The 19,084-nt window shown below is 28.5% G+C and overlaps 3 protein-coding genes across 3 annotated transcripts in view; 2 read left to right on the top strand and 1 right to left on the bottom strand.

The window, feature by feature from the left end:
• LOC113386457 (carboxypeptidase B-like) overlaps nucleotides 1–4,129 on the bottom strand; it is a 9,917-nt gene extending 5,788 nt beyond the window's left edge. Inside the window, exons 1-5 of the mRNA XM_026624238.1 lie at nucleotides 4,087–4,129; nucleotides 3,893–4,012; nucleotides 2,049–2,082; nucleotides 1,306–1,492; nucleotides 920–1,234 (exon numbers count right to left, since the gene is read on the bottom strand). Of these exons, the coding sequence (XP_026480023.1) occupies nucleotides 920–1,234; nucleotides 1,306–1,492; nucleotides 2,049–2,082; nucleotides 3,893–4,012; nucleotides 4,087–4,129 (699 nt within the window). The remainder of the gene's footprint in view (nucleotides 1–919; nucleotides 1,235–1,305; nucleotides 1,493–2,048; nucleotides 2,083–3,892; nucleotides 4,013–4,086) is intronic.
• A 4,019-nt stretch (nucleotides 4,130–8,148) lies between these two features.
• LOC113387066 (carboxypeptidase B-like) lies at nucleotides 8,149–18,946 on the top strand. The gene is made up of 7 exons (XM_026624824.1): nucleotides 8,149–8,244; nucleotides 8,332–8,523; nucleotides 8,595–8,685; nucleotides 11,007–11,127; nucleotides 12,879–13,060; nucleotides 15,765–16,105; nucleotides 18,699–18,946. Exons 1-7 carry the CDS (start codon nucleotides 8,177–8,179, stop codon nucleotides 18,925–18,927), a joined length of 1,224 nt encoding a protein of 407 aa, XP_026480609.1. The 5' UTR covers nucleotides 8,149–8,176; the 3' UTR covers nucleotides 18,928–18,946.
• Nucleotides 18,947–18,984: 38 nt separating this feature from the next.
• LOC113386456 (carboxypeptidase B-like) overlaps nucleotides 18,985–19,084 on the top strand; it is an 8,597-nt gene continuing 8,497 nt past the window's right edge. The window contains exon 1 of the mRNA XM_026624237.1: nucleotides 18,985–19,019. Coding sequence (XP_026480022.1) covers nucleotides 18,985–19,019 — 35 coding nt within the window. The remainder of the gene's footprint in view (nucleotides 19,020–19,084) is intronic.

Below are 19,084 nucleotides of genomic sequence, written 5' to 3'. Positions count from 1 at the left end.
TTTGCTTGTTAGTAGAGTCCTATTTTATCTTCGTGAAAAGTTGCGCGTCAGTAGAGTCTAATTTTATTTTTATAAATCATTTTTCTCAACAGTAGAGTCCAATTTTATTTTCATAAGTAAGTTTTCTCGTCAGTAAAGTCTTATTTTTTCGTAAATAAGTTTGCTTGTCAGTAGAGTCCCTTTTTTAATTCTAGATTAAATCTGCTCGTCAGTAGAGTCCCTTTTTTAATACTAAAAATGCGGACATACAAAACACACACAATCACACATCCACTTGGTTTTTGAGGTATGCCTAGTTAAAAATGTTCAGAAACCTTCAAAACGTCGAGAAATGCATAAATTTTCATTTTCGATTTTCGGCCCATTACTATAACTTACTCTACGGAAAGTTAAAAAAAAATTGTTGACTAATTTACACAAAATTGAAAAAGTGCTCCCGTATAGTAACAGTCTAAACGCATTTGCAAATAATTCTGTGCGACATTTTCACTTGTACTGTGCTTAGCTTGGCGGCAATTTCACATTTTTCAATAGTTTTCTCACGAAATTGGAAAAGTGCACCAGTACATTAACAGTCTAAACGCACTTGGGTAAACATTTATACCAGAGTGGCGTTTAGACTGTGCTTAGCCTGGGTGATTTTTTAAATTTTCAATCCAAAATTACAAAAAATTAGAAAAATATTTTATGCAAAATAAAAAAAGATGTTAAAATTTTTTATCCTCAAAAGCAATTGTTTTGTCAATACAAGCAGAAGGTTTTTTACACACACACATCCATGTATGCCAGTAAAATGTTCAGACACCTTCATGCAAAAATGTTCATTTTCGGTTTTTGGCCCATTACTAGAACTACCCTACGGGAAGTTAATAATAATAAAGTATGTATAAAATAAATCCTTTATCTCACATTATAGCACCAGCACCTCAAAAGCAATATCCTGCAAATCCCACCAGCCTTCGGGTGCTTCGTAAGTGTACCCGTAAGGGTACAGGATGAAGTTTCCAAAACTGTGCAAAGTTAAATACAGTTGTACATTATGTGCCTTCATAAGGTCTCTCAAAGCCCTGGTTTCTGGTTCGGAAAAGGCCTGGTCTCCTGGATAGTCCTCATCGCAAGGTTTGGCATGACTATCGTCTTCTTTCCAATGAAACCTAAAATTGCGATTGGCGTCTACTCCTATGCAATCTGGAGAGCTTGTAAGGGTGCTCCTTGTTTTGCGCCAGAGACGATCCTGGGTAATAGATAATTGAATATTACAGATTACACATTAATGTTACTGAATTGTGTATTATTACTACTTACTCCAACGTGCGAGTATTCGTATCCATCAGGGTTTAGTACAGGTATGATTATCCAGTCGAACTTTTGCAACAGTTCTTTATTGTCCTGGTGGTGCTCTACTAGGAGATTCAAAATGTACAAGGACATACTTGGCGCAATCCATTCTCTGGCGTGGATTCCTGCGTCTAATAAAACCACAGGCCTATGGCTGGCAAAAAAGAAACAAATTATTGATAAAAAAGAGAAAGATCCGGAACGAATTAGCAATGGAATCAATAATTGTTTTAAATAATTTCAAATAGATTATCTACATATATATATATATTATATATATATATATATATATATATATAAATAAGTCGGTGTGTTCCTTCCTGACGAATTTAACTCCAGAAACGCACGAACCGATTTCGACAATTTGTATGCGTTGAAAAGGTCTCCTGCACCGCAAGGTTTATAGCTAATGAAAATTAGTGTGCATGGCAATTGTGCCTTAATGCAAATTGCTGAAACTTCACGCACCGTAATTAAAAATTCGAGTAATGACATTAGTGAGAATTATCAGAATTATGCTTGGTTAAGTCAACGAGCAATTCTTGCCGCAAAGAATAATGATGTTCCTCAGGGATCCATTCTTGGCCCACTACTATTTATTATTTTTATTAATGACATATCTGATATTATTAGCTGTCCACATTTATTATTTGCAGATGATCTCAAACTATATCTCAAAATAAATTCTATTGATGACTGCTTATTATTACAGTCTCAACTTGACTCTTTCCACTCTTGGTGTGTCTATAACAAATTGCATTTAAGTATATCAAAGTGCAAGATTTTTAGTTTTTCACATAAGCGCGTTCCAATACATTTTGATTATAAAATTTCTAACACCGGCATTGATAGATGTAATAAAATTTCAGATTTAGGAGTTCTATTTGATTCTGGTTTGTTTTTCACGGATCATGTAACTGATATTTGTAATAGAGCACATAAATCTTCAGGTTTGATACTGAGAAATTGTAAACAATTCAATTCTAACAATGCACTTCTTTCCATGTACTATTCTATTGTACGTTCAAAATTAGAATATGGTTCGATTATTTGGTATCCTCATCAAATCAAGTACTCTGATGCGATAGAGAAGTTCAGCGAAAATTTCTGAAATATCTTTATTATAAAACATATAAAATTACCCTGAACGTGGCTTTTGACCACAACACTTTACTAAAAGAATTGGTATTCCTTTTCTTGCCTCACGTCGATTTATCTGTACAATTATGTTCTATTTAAACTTTGAAATAATTCTATAGACTGTCCTCTTATTCTTAACCAACTATCCTTTAATGTTAACAATTATTTTTCAATTATCCTACTCCTAAATCTAATTCTCTCTTAAATTCGCCTATTTTACTTATGTCCTCCAGCTTTAACTCAATTAATAATGAAATAGATATTCACAATACTTCACCTAGTCAAATAATCTCCATCTGCACAAGTTAACCTTTTTATTTTCTTTTCAAATATCTCATTATTTTATCTTATTCTGTTTATAAATAATATTGTTACATTTTGCATTATATGTAATTTTATGTTACTAACTATATATTGTAATTTTGTATATATTTCAATTGTTATTCATTATGAAAAATAATTGTATTTTTGAGTCCTCTTGGAAGAAATCTGTGGGCTATATATTTGAAATAAATAAATAAATAAAATAAATAAATGTACGCGCACTGAATTTTACCATTCAATCAAAAATTGCTGGCGGTTTGGTGACATACCAATGATTCCGACTGGTCTTCCGTTTGACTTCAAACAATTGCAATTTCCTTGCGTTAGCAATAACAAGTCTCAAGGCCAATAGCTTAGTGTTTGCGGGATAAATTTCAAATATATTATTTAGAAAATTATTGTTTTTCACATGGGCAGTTATACGTTGCCTGTTCACGAGTTGAAAAACCATCCGCCTTGTTTGTGTTAACGTCAGACCAAAAAACAAAAAATGTGGTTTACCAAAGAGCACTTCAATGAAACGGATAATTGGCGGATTCACTTTCATTTACTTAGAGAAGTTCAGTTAAAAAACACTTCATTTTTGTAATCGAAATAAATTCATTACTGTAATAAAATCAAATTTTTCCTTTTCAAATATAAAACAAACAGAAAATTTCTTTATCTTTCTCACGAAACCGTCTGGTGGCGAAACGGAGTTCGTCGGGTTTGCTAGTATAGTAATAAGAACATTATATACATTATCATAATTTATTGCTAAAAATCTTAGAATGTTAAAATTTATTTATTTTTATTAATGATTGAAAATTGTGATTTTTTTTACTTTTCATGTGGTTTGTGTTCACAAAAAATTCACTTTTTTCGTATTTGTAGCAAAGGAGCCTAAAGAAGTTTTACTTCAAAAAATTTGATGGTACTTTTTTGGCATGTGGGGTATCATTTGAAAGGTCTTTCTTATTAGATTTCGAATACTAAAAAAAGTTCTGAAATTTAGCAATAATTCTGAAGAAACATCAATTTTACAGTAATATATATATATATATATATATATATATATATATATATATATTATATATATATATCTTTTTACCTTTCCTATCAGTAGAAATATAAACCATAGTTAAATTTCTGCCTTCGAAGCTTTTACCAAAATTTTGTACTTCCACCAAATCAGGATACTCATTTGCCAAAAGTTCATATAACTTTGAATCTATTCAAAAAATAAACATTTTTACAATATTAAAATAAAAATTATTTAATTTATCTATACTTACCTTATTGTACCTGTGGTAAGTGGTAAGATTAAATCCCGAATTTGGGTCACCATTATTTTCAGATATTGATCTGAAAAAAAAGATAAAAAATAAGTGTAGTAACATAATTATTAAAGTAAAATTAAATAATAGAGAAAAATATTGTAAAATTTATTAATTAGAATATAATTTAGAACTTTTCTATTACTGTCGTTTATTTTATTATTACATATATCAATTTTTCAATAAAAAACAAATTACTATTATTATTTTTACCTTCCGTGGATTTCGTAGAAAACCAAAAAAATAGTCAAAATTGCAAATAAAGATTTATCACGACACAACATTTTGTCCAAGAACTTATCTTTTGCAAATGACAATTTGATTTGATTGAAACAAATTAAGAGATAATTAAACTATATTTATTATCTCCTATTTATATACTTGTATTTGTAAAAACAATTCTCTTGATTATTTAAACAGGGTTGTGCACTATCATGCAGTGATTTAATAATATAAAATATATTTTCAAGAATATTTTCTCAAAATATTGTATGTTATTTATTTATATTATAATTATTTTACATTAAAAAATAAACTAGTGGTGTATGGCATCGTGCCTTAAGGCAAATTGCTGGAACTTCCCGTACCGTAATGAAATATTCGAGAAATTTTAAACGTTTTCAAATATATTATTGCAAATACTGTACATTATTTTTGCTATCTTGTTATTATATCTGAGCAAATCAAATGTAAATCATAAATCTATCAATTTATCTCTAGAACATTGACAATCGTCATTTCATTTCGAATTCAATTACAAAAAAATAGTTGCCAAATCTGCACAAAATTGAAAAAGTGCTCCCGTATAGTCACAGTCTAAACGCATTTGCAAATAATTCTGTTAGACTTTTTCACTTATACTGTGCTTAGCTTGGCGGAATTTTCACATTTTTCAATAGTTTTCGCAAAATTGGAAAAGGGCTCGATTACATAAACAGTCTAAACGCATTTGGGTAAACATTTGTACCAGAGTGGCGCTTAGACTGTGCTTAGCCTGGGTGATTTTTTGAATTTTTAATCCAAAATTACAAAAATATTTAGATAAAATTGCAAGAAAAAAAGATAGCATATAAAATGAAAGGAAAAAATGCTAGGCCTAGGCAAAGTAATACAAGTGCAAGTTTTGGAAGTAAATTGCATATAAGTTATAAATAATAAATAATAGTTATAATTTTTTTTTTGATGTTATAAAAATCCAAACCCTATCGTAATGATTTAACACAAACCTCAAGTGCTATCTATATTATTAATAATAATATTGTTGATATTACTTCAATTAGTAAAAAAATACAAATAATTGTATTTAGTGCAGACAAATTAATATTTATCAGTCTCTTAAATTTTAATGGTTAATTTTCAGTATATTTATAATTTTAATTAATTTAAGTAAAAAGTAATTAAATCATTATTTTTAAAATTTAAAAAAAAATTTAAGTATGATCATTTTTAACCAATTCAAGATTTAAAATTTGTCTCGTTTTTTTTTTAAACAAAATACTATTTTCTTTTATTTCTCTTAAATTAAATAAATCATAATGTTCCAATTCAAAATATTTTGATAATTAAAAATTGATAATTAAAAAATAATAAATTAAAATTGCAAAGAATTATAATATAAACAAAAAATGAGTTTCCTCCTAGTATTGAGATAAGAGCTAATTTTTTTTTTAGATTTTGATATCGACTTAAAAATTCCAAAGTGCAAATACACGAATCATTCGGCATTGGTGACGTTTTCGATATTCGATTAATCGATAATGGATAATCCTATTAAACATATTGATAATTACCTAATTTTTTAAATGCATTGTACTTGCCAAATATTTTTAAGTGCCAAAAAATAAAATATAAATATAAATATAAATGTAAATATATAAATATAAATGTAAATATAAATATAAATATAAATATAAATATAAATATAAATATAAATATAAATATAAATATATAAATATAAATATAATATAAATATAATATAAATAATTAAATAGAATATAAATAATAAATATGAATATAAATATAAATATAAATATAAATAAATATAAATATAAATATAAATATAAATATAAATATAAATATAAATATAAATATAAATATAAATATAAATATAAATATAAATATAAATATAAATATAAATATAAATATAAATATAAATATAAATATAAATTATAAATATAAATATAAATATAAATATAAATATAAATATAATTATATAAATATAAATATTGAGAAGAACTAACTGAATCTCAAATTAGATATAGAATAAAAAAGGACTCTACTGACGAACAAATTAAATTTTAATCTAAAAAATGAACTCTACTGATGAGCAAAGAAAAAAAGGACTCTTCTGACGACCAAATTGAATTTTAATCTAAAAAATGAACAAGAGACTCTACTGACGAGCAAAGAAAAAAAGAACTCTACTGAAGAGCAAATTAAATTTTAATCTAAAAAAAGGACAAGGAACTCTACTGACGAGCAAAGAAGAAAGAGGACTGTACTGGTTTAGATTTCAAAATATTCAGAAATTTAGGTATTTATAAATTTAGGTATACAAATATTTAGAAATTTAGAAATATTTAGAAATTTAGAAATTACATTCAGAAATTGAAGTTTTTTAAATATTTTATAATTTAGGTATACTAATAATTAGGTATTTATGTTTTTACATATTAACAAATTAAGTTATCCTCTTATTAGAAATCAAGATATTTAAATAATTAAAAATTTAAATATCTTTTAATGTAAAATTCTAAATATTTAATTATTTATAAACTCATGTATCCTCATATTAAAAATACAGAGATATAAATATTTATAATTTTAGATTTTCAATTATTTACAAATTTAGGTACCCTATAATTTAGAAATTGAGGCATTTAGATATATTAGAATTTAGATAACCTAATATTCATAGATTTAGAAATTTAAATAATTAAAAATTTAGATATCCAATGATGTAAGATTTTAAATACTTAATTTTTTTAAACTTTTGGTATCCCAATTCTTAGAAATTGAGGAATATAGATAATTAAAAATTTATATATCTTCTAAAGTAAAACTCTAAATATTTAATTATTTAGAAACTCATGTATACTAATATTAAAAACAAAGAGATTTAAATATTTATAATTTTAGATTATTAATTATTTAGAAATTTAGATACCCTATAATTTAGAAATTGGAGTATTTAGATATATCAAAATTTAAATAATCTAATATTCACAAATTTAGATATTTATTTAATTAAAAATGTAGGTACATATCCAATGATGTAAGATTTTAAATACATAACTATTTAAAAATTTAGGTATCCCAATTCTTAGAAAATGAGGCATTTAGATATTTTGAAGTTAGATATTTAAGTAATTAAAAATTTAAATATTTTTCTTCTTTCTTTATTGTTTATACGTAAAATACGCCTGATAGCACGGCAAATACATAGACTTTTTTTTACAGTTTTAATAACATTTTATGAGGCAGAATTGCACCATGAATACGCAAATGACTAAATGCTTCGTTAATTAACAAAAATGTATTTTTAAAAAATATTTAATTAAAAACTTAGGTATCCTAATAGGTATTATGTAGAAATATGTAGCAGTTACACATTAATAAAATCTAAATATCTAATTTTCTTAATACCTAACTATCTAAATATCGGAGTGCACAAACCAAAGAAATTGCAATACAATTTGTTCCACTTTCCATGAAAATTTAAAATAACCCAAAATTCTAAAATAACCCAAAAATCTTAATCTCTTCTAATCGGATCAGTAATCAATTTTTAGATAAGATTATTAATAGTCATATTTCGGCATACATATACATACACACACACATATATATATATATATATAATATATATATATATATATATATATATATATATACAGACATTTCGATTTGGAAAATCCAATCTTTATTAACACAATGGATTAACAATAAAGACGATAAGATAAAGATTCGCGTTTGCGATTAATAATAGAATTAGTATAAAAGAGTATTTCGAATGTATATACATCGTTAGTGGTGTATTTATTTCAATTTTGGTTGAAATGAAGTTCTTGGTCGTCGTTTTGGCCACTTTGGCCACATTAGTGGCAGCTGATGGAGGATACAAAGGGTAAATAATAATAAATTATCACATTTTGGTAGAACAAAGATATTTTAAGTATTTTCCTCTGTTCAACAAAGTATTTTTTTTTTTTAGTTACAAAATCTACGACGTGACTGTAACAAATTCAATCCAAGAAGCAGCCCTTAGATCAATAGGTAACAGTGGCGAATTCGATTTCTGGAGTCCCTCAAGGGTCCTTGTAAAACCTGAACAAATCGCAAAATTCGAAGGACTTTTGAAAACTGGAGGAATCGACTTCCAAGTTTTTGTTGACGACGTTGACGAGTGAGTTGAAAATTATAAAAAAAAATTATATACATGTAGTATTTTTTTATTTAATATTTATTTTTGTCTAGATTTGCACGTAAGGAAAAAGCCGAAAATGAAGTCGCCGAATCTAGGGCCGAAGGGCGCTTGTCCTTCACTGCTTATCATCGTTACGATGTGGTGAGTACTTTAAAAATACATTATTTTTTGTAAATATTAAAACTAGGATAAAATCAGTATATATAGATCGCAAATACTATTACTTCATTTTTAATTATTTTCCCCACTCCATAGAGTGCGCCATCAATTTAAATTTACCCATAAATTCGATTTTAAATTTCTTCGTTTGCATTCTAAAATATACACTATTTTTTGTAAATATTAAAACTATAGATGTATAAAACACGGCCGCATTTTCCGTACTTCATTTTTAATTGTTTCCCCGCTCCATAGAGTGCGCTACCAATTGTAGCACGTAAATTTACCCATGGATTCAATTTTAAATTTCTCCGTTATAATAATAGAATAAAATCAAATATTCAAGTCTCTAATTAAATTTCATTATCGCAAATATAATAAATTTTCGCTTTATCACTTTATCAAGTGCTGTCAAGTGTTATTCTTATCATTAAATTCGATAAGACGATTTCTGATACCAAAGGGTCAGACAAAATATATCAAACACTCTTTTTCTCAAAGTAGTTAAGATTTATTTCACATTCTTCTAAATTTGTCGACATTTATTTACAACACTCAAGATCTTCCAAATTTTAATCTAGATCACAAAACGTACATTTATATTTCAGATTTGGAAGCAAAATCAATTTATACATTTATATATTGATTTATGCACCCTAAAACGTACATTTATATATGAGATTTTGGAGAAAAATTTATATATACTTTATATATTCATTTATACACCCCAAAATGTACATTTATATACGAGATTTTCCGGAAAAATCAATATATACATTTAAATATTTATTTATACACCACAAAATGTATAAGATTATGAAGGAAAATCTATATATACTTTTATATTCATTTATACATCACAGAACATACATTTATACACGGGATTTTTTGTAAAAATTAATATATACATTTATATATTTGTTTATACCGCCCAAAATGTGCATTCATATATGAGAAATTGAAGCAAAAGTAATATATACATTTATAAATGATTTATACACCCCAAAATGTATATTTGTATATGAGAATTTGAAGCAAAAGTAATATATATATATATATATATATATAAACATATATATATATATATATATATACACATATATATATATATATATATATATATATACTGATTTATACATCAAAAACCATACGTTTATATATGAGATTTTCAAGAAAAATCAATATATACATTTATATATTTTATTTATTTATTTTATTTATTTTTATTTATTTATTTATTTATAAGCAAGCCGTAATCAATAATAATAGATATTATTTCAGGCTCTTGTCAAGCTTATATGATTTATACACCCCAAAATGTATATTTGTATATGAGAATTTGAAGCGTATGAAGAATTTGTATATGAGAAATTTTGAAAGTAATATATATATATAAATATATATTTATATACTGATTTATACGTCAAAAACCATACGTTTATTATATATGAGATTTCCAAGAAAAATCAATATATATATACATTTAAATACGATTTATACACCCCAAACTGTATATTTGTATATGGGGATTTGAAGCAAAAGTAATATATACATTTATATATTGATTTATACGTCAAAAACCACACGTTTATATGTGAGATTGAGAAAAATTATTGTGATTTAGAGAAAAATCAATATATACATTTATATATGATTTATACACCCCTAAAGGTACATTTTTATACGAGTTTTATTAGAGAAAAATCAATATATACATTTATATATCATTTTTAACACCCCAAAACGTACATTTTTATACGAGATTTTTAGAGAAAAATCTATATATACTTTTATATATTTATTTATACACGAGATTTTGAAAAAAAATCTATATATACTTTTATATATTTATTTATACACCACAATAAGAGATTTTTAGAGAAAAAATTATATATTCTTTTATATATTTATTTATACTCGAGATTTTGAAGAAAAATCTATATATACTTTTATATATTTATTTATACACCCCAAAACGTACATTTTTATACGAGATTTTTAGAGAAAAATCTATATATACTTTTATATATTTATTTATACACGAGATTTTGAAGAAACATCTATATATACTTTTATATATTTATTTATACACCACGAAATGTAGATTTATATACGAAATTTTAAAGGAAAATCTATATATACATGTACTTTTATATTTTCATTTATTCATCACGGAACATACATTTATACATGGGATTTTTTGTGAAAATTAATATATACATTTATATATTGATTTATACGTTAAAAAAATTATATATTGATTTATACGTCTATTTAGATCTCATTATTAATATTATTTCCAGATCCAACAATACTTGAGCGAAATGGCATCCAAACACCCAGATTTAGCCAAGGTCGAAACCATCGGAACTTCCAGCGAAGGAAGACCGATCAAAGCGCTGCGCTTATCCAGCGGAGGAAACGGTAAATAAATATAAGCAAGACTTTAATTCGGTTTGTCCAGGATTTATAATCCATTCAATCAAGGGCTCCTGTTCCCCCCATATAAATACATTGAATCAAGTGATCCTTTTCTCCTAATATCTTGTTGAAGTAAAACTTCTTTAGGCGCGACTAGGGTGTAAATCCGTACAAATAAGATAAGAGCCGAGTGCCAATGATTCGTCATTCGCTCTCGATGATATCATTTCAGTACGGGTCGATTGTTATTAGTCGTCGTGTATGTGAATAGAGATCTGTCGTTGTATGCGTACCGGCATCAACGTTGTATGCGTAAGGATACAAGAAGGAAATTGGAATGTTATTAGTTTTGAGGTTACATCGTAGTACAAATCTTGATTTAATGAAAAATGCCCGAATCAGAAGAGTATTTTACCCAGTTCCTTGAAAATAATAAAACATATTAAACATTTGTGCCGTGTAATAAACGTAAGTTTATTGATTAAAAATTATTTCTATATTATTCGTTATAAAATATTTCTATATTAATCTTCTAGGTTGTTTTTTAATTTGCTCGTCAGTAGAGTTCTTTCTCACAATGCCATTTAAATTGCTTATCAGTAGAGTCCCTTCTTATCTTCTGAATTGTTTTTTAATTTGCCCGTCAGTAGAGTTCAGTAAGCTTGGGAAATTAATAAATGGACTCTACTGACGAGCAAAACCTAAAATATACAAAAAAGGACTCTACTGACGAGCAAAGGTTGGAAAATTAATAAAAGGACTACACTGACGAGCAAAACCTAAAATATACAAAAAGGAACTCTACTGACGAGCAAAGGATGGAAAATTATTAAAAATACTCTACTGACGGATAGAATAGAAAATTACTAAAAAGACTTCGAGCAAAAAGTAAAAACTCTAAAAGGGACACTACTGACGAGCAAACTAATCTAGAATTCAAAGAGACTCTACTGAATTAAAATTAAAGGTAAAAGGGACTCTACTGACGAGCAAAATAAAAATAAAATTTAATGAGACTCTACTGATGATTAAATTAAAAATTAAAGAAAATGGGACTCTACTGACGAGCAATCTAAAAATAACATTAAAAAGGGACTCTACTGACGAGCAAAACTAAAAATAAAATCAAAAATGGACTTGTAGTTTCTATAAGTCTTAAAGAAGTTATTAAAATGGAAAATATTTTTTGGGCAAAACAGATATCACAGCGGTTCAAATAATGATATTATATCGCAAGCAAAAAAGTAAAAAAAATACAAACAGTCAATGAATGTATGTTAATTTTAATTACATGAAGTTCTTCAAGCACAATTATTAAATGATGAGTGAAGTTGCAAAAACAATACTTGTTTAGGCGTTGTTGAACATAATCCACTGTGTAAACGAATATTATAGAATTTATTAATCAGCAATTACTTCATTTCTCTAATGAATGTTCAAGTCGTAAATACTAATTACAATGACAAACCGATCATATCATATTTGAAGTATAACTTTAATTACATTATTGTTTTATAAATATTATACATATTTTTAATGCAATCATAAATATATAATTTATCATTATATAAATGTGTATAATGATTGACGACACTAATAAAAGTGTGCATCACGAGTGTTACCATATTACTAATAAACATTGTTCAAAATTGTTACATGATGTATTTATTTTAACTTAAATTTGCTACTTTGTACAGTAGCAAATAAGTTTTACTTCAATCGCGTGTAAACCTTTTTTTTTTTTTTGATTTTAGGTAGCAAACCGGTTGTGGTTATGGACGCTGCCATCCACGCCCGAGAATGGTTGGCACCAACCACCGCCTTGTACTTGATCGACCAAATTCTGGAAAACGGCCGAACATCATTATTGACGAAATTAGATTGGGTCATCATTCCTGTTTTGAATCCTGATGGATACGAATACTCCCACACTGGGGTAAGATGATAAATGATAAATGATAAACGATAAGTAGTAACAACTAGGGTTTGTCGGTTTTCAAAAACCGGTTTGGAAACTTTCCTTTCACTATCATAAAATTATTTTCATTCTTATATACATTTCGATTAAAATTGAAAAAGTGCTCCCGTATAGTCACAGTCTAAACGCATTTGCAAAATAATTCTATGCGACATTTTCACTTATACTGTGCTTAACTTGGCGGCATTTTAACATTTTTCAATAGTTTTTAAAAAATTGAAAAAACGCTCCTGTAAAGTCGCATTCTAAACGCACTTGCAAATATATTTGCGCCAGGTTTTCACTTAGACTGTGCTTAGTCTGGGTAGTTTTTATTGAATTTTTAACTTAAAATTACATTTCTGTAGTTTATTTATCTGAAATTAATAATTAAATAATGAAATAATTTATATCCAAATCATTTTTGATATTAAAAGAATATTGTTTGAAAATTAAAAAAAAAATCAAATTTTAAAATAAAACTAGTTGCGTATGGCATCGTGCCTTAAGGCAAATTGCTGGAACTTTCCGTACCGTAACGAAATGCTCGAGGAATATTAAAACGTTTTCCTATCTTGTTTTGCCATCTTGTTATATCTGAGCAAATCAAATGTAAATCATAAATCAATTTATCTCTAGAACATTAACAATCGTCATTTCATTTCGAATTCAATTTCAAAAAAAATAGTTAGTAGTCTCTAATTTACTCAAAATTGAAAAAGTGCTCCCGCATAGTCACAGTCTAAACGCATTTGCAAATAATTCTGTGCGACATTTTCACTTATACTGTGCTTTCCTTTGCGGCATTTTCACATTTTTCAATAGTTTTTTTTTCTCACAAAATTTATTAAGCTCGTCAGTAGAGACCCTTTATTAATTCTATATTAGTTTGCTCGTCAGTAGAGTCCCTTTTTTATTTATAGATTACGTTTGCTTGTTAGTAGAGTCCCTTTTTTAATTCTAGATTAAGTTAATCAAGATAAACTATTATTTTTTAGTTCTTTTGATTAAAGTTAAAATAATTTTGTTTACTATCTATAAAATTGAACAATAAATAAATTCAGTCAAATACTGCTCTAAATTACACTAAATTTGCGGATAAATTACAGAATGTTCGAGCGAAAATTTATTTTCTATATGAAATTCGAAAACCGGTTAGTATTAAAAAAGGAATTATACTGACGAGCAAACTTAATTTTCAACTAAAAAATGAAAAAAGAGACTCTACTGACGAGCAAACTTCATTTTAAACTAAAAAATTTAAAAAGGAACTCTACTGACGAGCAAACTTAATCTAGAATTAAAAAAGGGACTCTACCGACGGGCAAACGTAATCTAGAAATAAAAAAGGGATTCTACTGACGAGCAAACTTAATCTAGAATTGATAAAAGGACCCTACTGACAAGCAAAAGCTAAAATATATAAAAGGGACTTAAAACCGGTTTTTTAGTAAAATTAAAATTCGAAAACCGGTTTTCTGAAATGTCAGTTTTTGTATAAACCCTAGTGTTTTTTAGGATGGTTGTTGTGATTGCTTGCCTTTTGAAGGACCAATTGTAAATACTTTGATTATAACTGTATATATTCGGTTGTAAAATATCTCCCTTCCGCCTTTTTGTATGGTTTATAATACAAAAAGGCGGAAGGGAGATATTTGACAACTTAATATTTATTTTATATTAATAACAAGTTATAAGTGTATTTACAATAATTTTAATACTGTTTTTGATTGATTTGATTTATTTGTATGATTTTCGATTGATGATTTTTTGTTTATTAACTTCCCGTAGGGTAAGTTATTAAAATGGGCCGAAAATCGGAATTGAAAATTTTTACATTTCTCGACGTTTTGAAGGTTTCTGAACATTTTGGCATACCTCAGAAAAAATGGATGTGTGTGTGTGTGTGTATGTGTGTATGTATGTGTGGATACAAATTTCCAGTCACGTTTTAGGGCGCACGGATCAACCGATTTGAATGGTTCAAAAAACATTCGATTCCTATTGATAGGGAAAAGAGCTGATTAGTTTTTGGCAAAGGCAGGTCCAGCCGTTTCGGAGATACGGAGCAAAGAGTGCGGAAAATAGAAATCGAATTTTTGAGAGAACGGAGTATCCGATTTGAATGATCTAAAAAACATTCAATTAGTAATGATTGGAAGAAGTGTTTATTAGTTTTTGGCAAAGGCAGGCCCAGCCATTTCAAAGATACGGAGCTAAATATGTAAAAAATGGCAGTTTTTGAGAGAACTAAGCGTCCGATTGAATGATTCAAAAAACTTTCTGCTTGTCTTAACAAAATAATTGATTTTGGAAAAAAAATTTTGTTCCATTTTTTTTTTTAGTTTTTGTTGAAACAAATAATTTCAACTTTGCAATTCGGTTTATATAATTCTTATAAATATTAGACAATGTTACAATATTTATAATAATCTATTTGAAAACATTCAGTACTCCTCGAACATTTCGTTACGGTACGGGAAGTTCCAGCAATTTGCCTTAAGGCACGATGCCACCCACCCCACTAGTATATTAATATAACCGCATGCTTTGATTGGCGCAAACACCTAGTAACAACTAACAGTGTCCTTTACCCTTTACCCTTTATCCCTTACTGACGAGCAAACTTAATCTAGAATTGATAAAAGGACCCTACTGACAAGCAAATCCCTTTATCCCTTAGGATCGTTTCTGGAGAAAGACCCGAAGCAAGAACCAAGGGTCAAGCTGCATGGGCACAGACGGTAACCGAAACTTCGATTTTCACTGGATGGAAGTCGGTGCCAGTAACAGCCCTTGTTCAGACACCTTCGCCGGTAACAGACCCTTCTCAGAACCCGAAACCAGCGCCTTGAGAGACCTCCTGCTCCGCTCCAATGTTAAATTGTACCTGACAATACATACTTATGGCCAGTACTTCTTGTACCCTTGGGGCTACACTTCGGCCCTTCCCGACAACTGGAAGGACCTAGACGCTTTGGGCAGACAGGCGGCGAGTGCCATACAGGGAGTCATCGGAACGAGGTAACTAGTGGTGTATTTAATAATTTTAAATTTTTTTCCAATAGATTTTACAATTTAAAAAAATTAAAAAAAAACGCTCCAGTATAGTCACGTTCTAAACGCACTTGCGAAAATTTTTGTACCGGGTTGTCACTTAGACTGTGCTTAGTCTGGGTAGTTTTTTAATTTTTTGAATAAAATAAATTAAATTAAACGAATAAATTTAACTAATAAATAATGAATAGATTTAACCCGTATTAACATTTCGATTAATTTTCATAAAATTGAAAAAGTACTTCCGCATAGTCACAGTCTAAACGCATTTGCAAATACTTCCGTGCGACATTTCTACTTATACTGTACTTAGCTTGGCGGCATTTTCACATTTTTCAATAGTTTTCACAAAATTTATAAAACCGCTCCCGCATAGTCACATTCTAAACGCACTTGCAAAAAATTTTGTACTCGGTTGTCACTTAGACTGTGCTTAGTCTGGGTAGTTTTTTAATTTTTTGAATAAAATAAATTAAATTAACTAATAAATAATAACAAATAAAATTAACTAATTTCACATTTTTCAATAGTTTTCACAAAATTTATAAAAACGCTCCCGCATAGTCACAATCTAAACGCATTTGCGAAAATTTTTATACCAAGTTGTCACTTAGACTGTGCTTAGCCTGGATGATTTTTTAATTTTTTTAAAAAAAAAATTAACTCAAAATTACATTTTTATTTTTACATAAAATTGGAAAAGTGCTGCTATATAGTCACAGTCTAAACGCATTTGCAAATAATTTCGTGCGACATTTTCACTTGTACTGTTCTTAGGCGGCATTTTCACATTTTTCAATAGTTTTCACAAAATTTATAAAAACGCTCCCGTATAGTCACGTTCAAAACGCACTTGCGAAAATTTTTGTACTGGGTTGTCACTTAGACTGTGCTTAGTAATTAATTTAATTTTTGAACTAGTGGGGCGCATGGCATCGTTATTAAAAAAACTATTTTTTTAAAAAGATTAACATTTTTGAAAAAAATTACTCTGAAAAAGTTAGATTTTTGAGAAACTATACATTTTTGTCAAAAATTTCCTTTTTTAGGAAAAACAGACTTTTTGAACAAAAATTTATTTTGAATAATTTTGGAAATTCTGAACTTTTTTCAAAGCAATCGTACTGCTGTTACTGCATAGAAACAAAATATCGAAGCGCGTAAGCGCCGCGTCGACGTCTAACGCGTAAACATTGGTACGGAACCCATAGGAATGTAAACAAAATTTATACTTATTGTTGAAATCTCTATAAAACATCTGATAATTTGATGTGCATATGTCTAATGTTCATTTTTGTCCGCCAAATGGCTCATTTTTTTTACTTTTTTCTCCATATCTCCAAAGTCGTTGGACCTGCCTTTCCAAAAATTTGATCAAATCTTCATCTTGTCAATACAAGTAAAATGATTTTTGAATTATTCAAATTGGACGATCCGTTCTCTAAAAAACTGAGTTACCGTTTTCGGCACTTTTTGCCCCGTATCTTCGGAACGGCTAGACCTGCCTTCGCCAGAAACTAATCAGCACGTCTCCCTATCAATACAAGTCGAATGTTTTTTGAATTATTCAAATCGGTTGATCCGTGTTCCCGAAATCGTCGACGAAAATTTGTATCCGCACATACATACACACACGCAAATACGTACACACACACACACACACATACATCACTTTTTTTCTAAGGTATGCCAAAATATTCAGAAACCTTTGAAACGTCGAGAAATGCAAAAATTTTCATTTTCGATTTTTTTGCGATTACTATAACTTGCCCTACGGGAAGTTAAAAATGAAACAAAATGGGACTCTACTGACGAGCAAACTAAAAATTTAAAGAAAAATGGACTCTACTGACGAGCAAACTTAATCTAGAATTAAAAAAAGGGACTCTACTGATGAGCAAACTTAATCTAGAATTAAAAAAGGGACTCTACTGACGAGCAAACTTAATCTAGAATTAAAAAAGGGACTCTACTGACGAGCAAACTTAATCTAGAATTAAAAAAGGGACTCTACTGACGAGCAAACTTAATCTAGAATTAAAAAAGGGACTCTACTGACGAGCAAACTTAATCTAGAATTAAAAAAGGGACTCTACTGACGAGCAAACTTAATCTAGAATTAAAAAAGGGACTCTACTGACGAGCAAACTTTATCTAGAAATTAAAAAGGGACTCTACTGACGAGCAAACTTAATCTAGATTTAAAAATGGACTCTACTGACGAGCAAACTTAATCCAGAATTAAAAAAGGGACTCTACTGACGAGCAAACTTAATCTAGAATTAAAAAAGGGACTCTACTGACGAGCAAACTTTATCTAGAATTAAAAAAGGGACTCTACTGACGAGCAAACTTAATCTAGAATTAAAAAAGGGACTCTACTGACGAGCAAAACTAAAAATAAAAAAGGTACGCTGGTGACATATTTCAACGTCGATTTAAAGTACACCGAGTAGCTCGACAGTGTTATAATATTAGACAATATTTTAGATAATTTCATTTGTACAAATTTCTCAAACTGTGTCCTTAACCCTTTAACCCTTAACCCTTTTTTATCTAGGTATACAGTTGGAAGTTCTACGAACGTCCTCTACGCCGCAGCCGGTGGAAGTGACGACTACGCCTTGGCAGTAGGCAAAGCGCCTTACAGTTATACCATCGAGTTACCAGGAGGCGGTTCTGGCGGTTTCAATCCACCACCAAGTTCTATTTTGCCGGTTTGCCAGGAACGATGGCAGCTTTTGTTGTGGTTGCCCAGCATGTCGCTAAACTTTATGGCTAAGATGTGATATTAATTTATGTAAAATGATATTTTTGTAAGATTTGTTAAATATATTTATTTGAAAATGTGCAGAGTTGTTATTGAAGTGAAACTTCTTAGGTGATTTCCAGCAAGATAAATGAAAATGTGGTAGGTGGTCTGAAAATATGGCAAAGTGTTTAAAA

This window comes from Ctenocephalides felis, unplaced genomic scaffold (genome assembly GCF_003426905.1).
Source record: "Ctenocephalides felis isolate EL2017-DRISC unplaced genomic scaffold, ASM342690v1 CF-g0.4_SCAFFOLD_03571, whole genome shotgun sequence".
NCBI classification, from domain to species: Eukaryota; Metazoa; Arthropoda; class Insecta; order Siphonaptera; family Pulicidae; genus Ctenocephalides; species Ctenocephalides felis.
This window is presented reverse-complemented; position numbering and strand designations above follow the sequence as displayed.

Excerpts from the sequence above, each read along its gene's own strand:
- LOC113387066 (XM_026624824.1), top strand. The coding sequence starts at position 8,177 with ATGAAGTTCTTGGTCGTCGTTTTGGCCACTTTGGCCACATTAGTGGCA. Across the intron at positions 8,686-11,006 it reads CTTATCATCGTTACGATGTG|ATCCAACAATACTTGAGCGA; the intron begins GTGAGTACTTTA and ends TATTATTTCCAG. Across the intron at positions 11,128-12,878 it reads CTTATCCAGCGGAGGAAACG|GTAGCAAACCGGTTGTGGTT; the intron begins GTAAATAAATAT and ends TTTTGATTTTAG.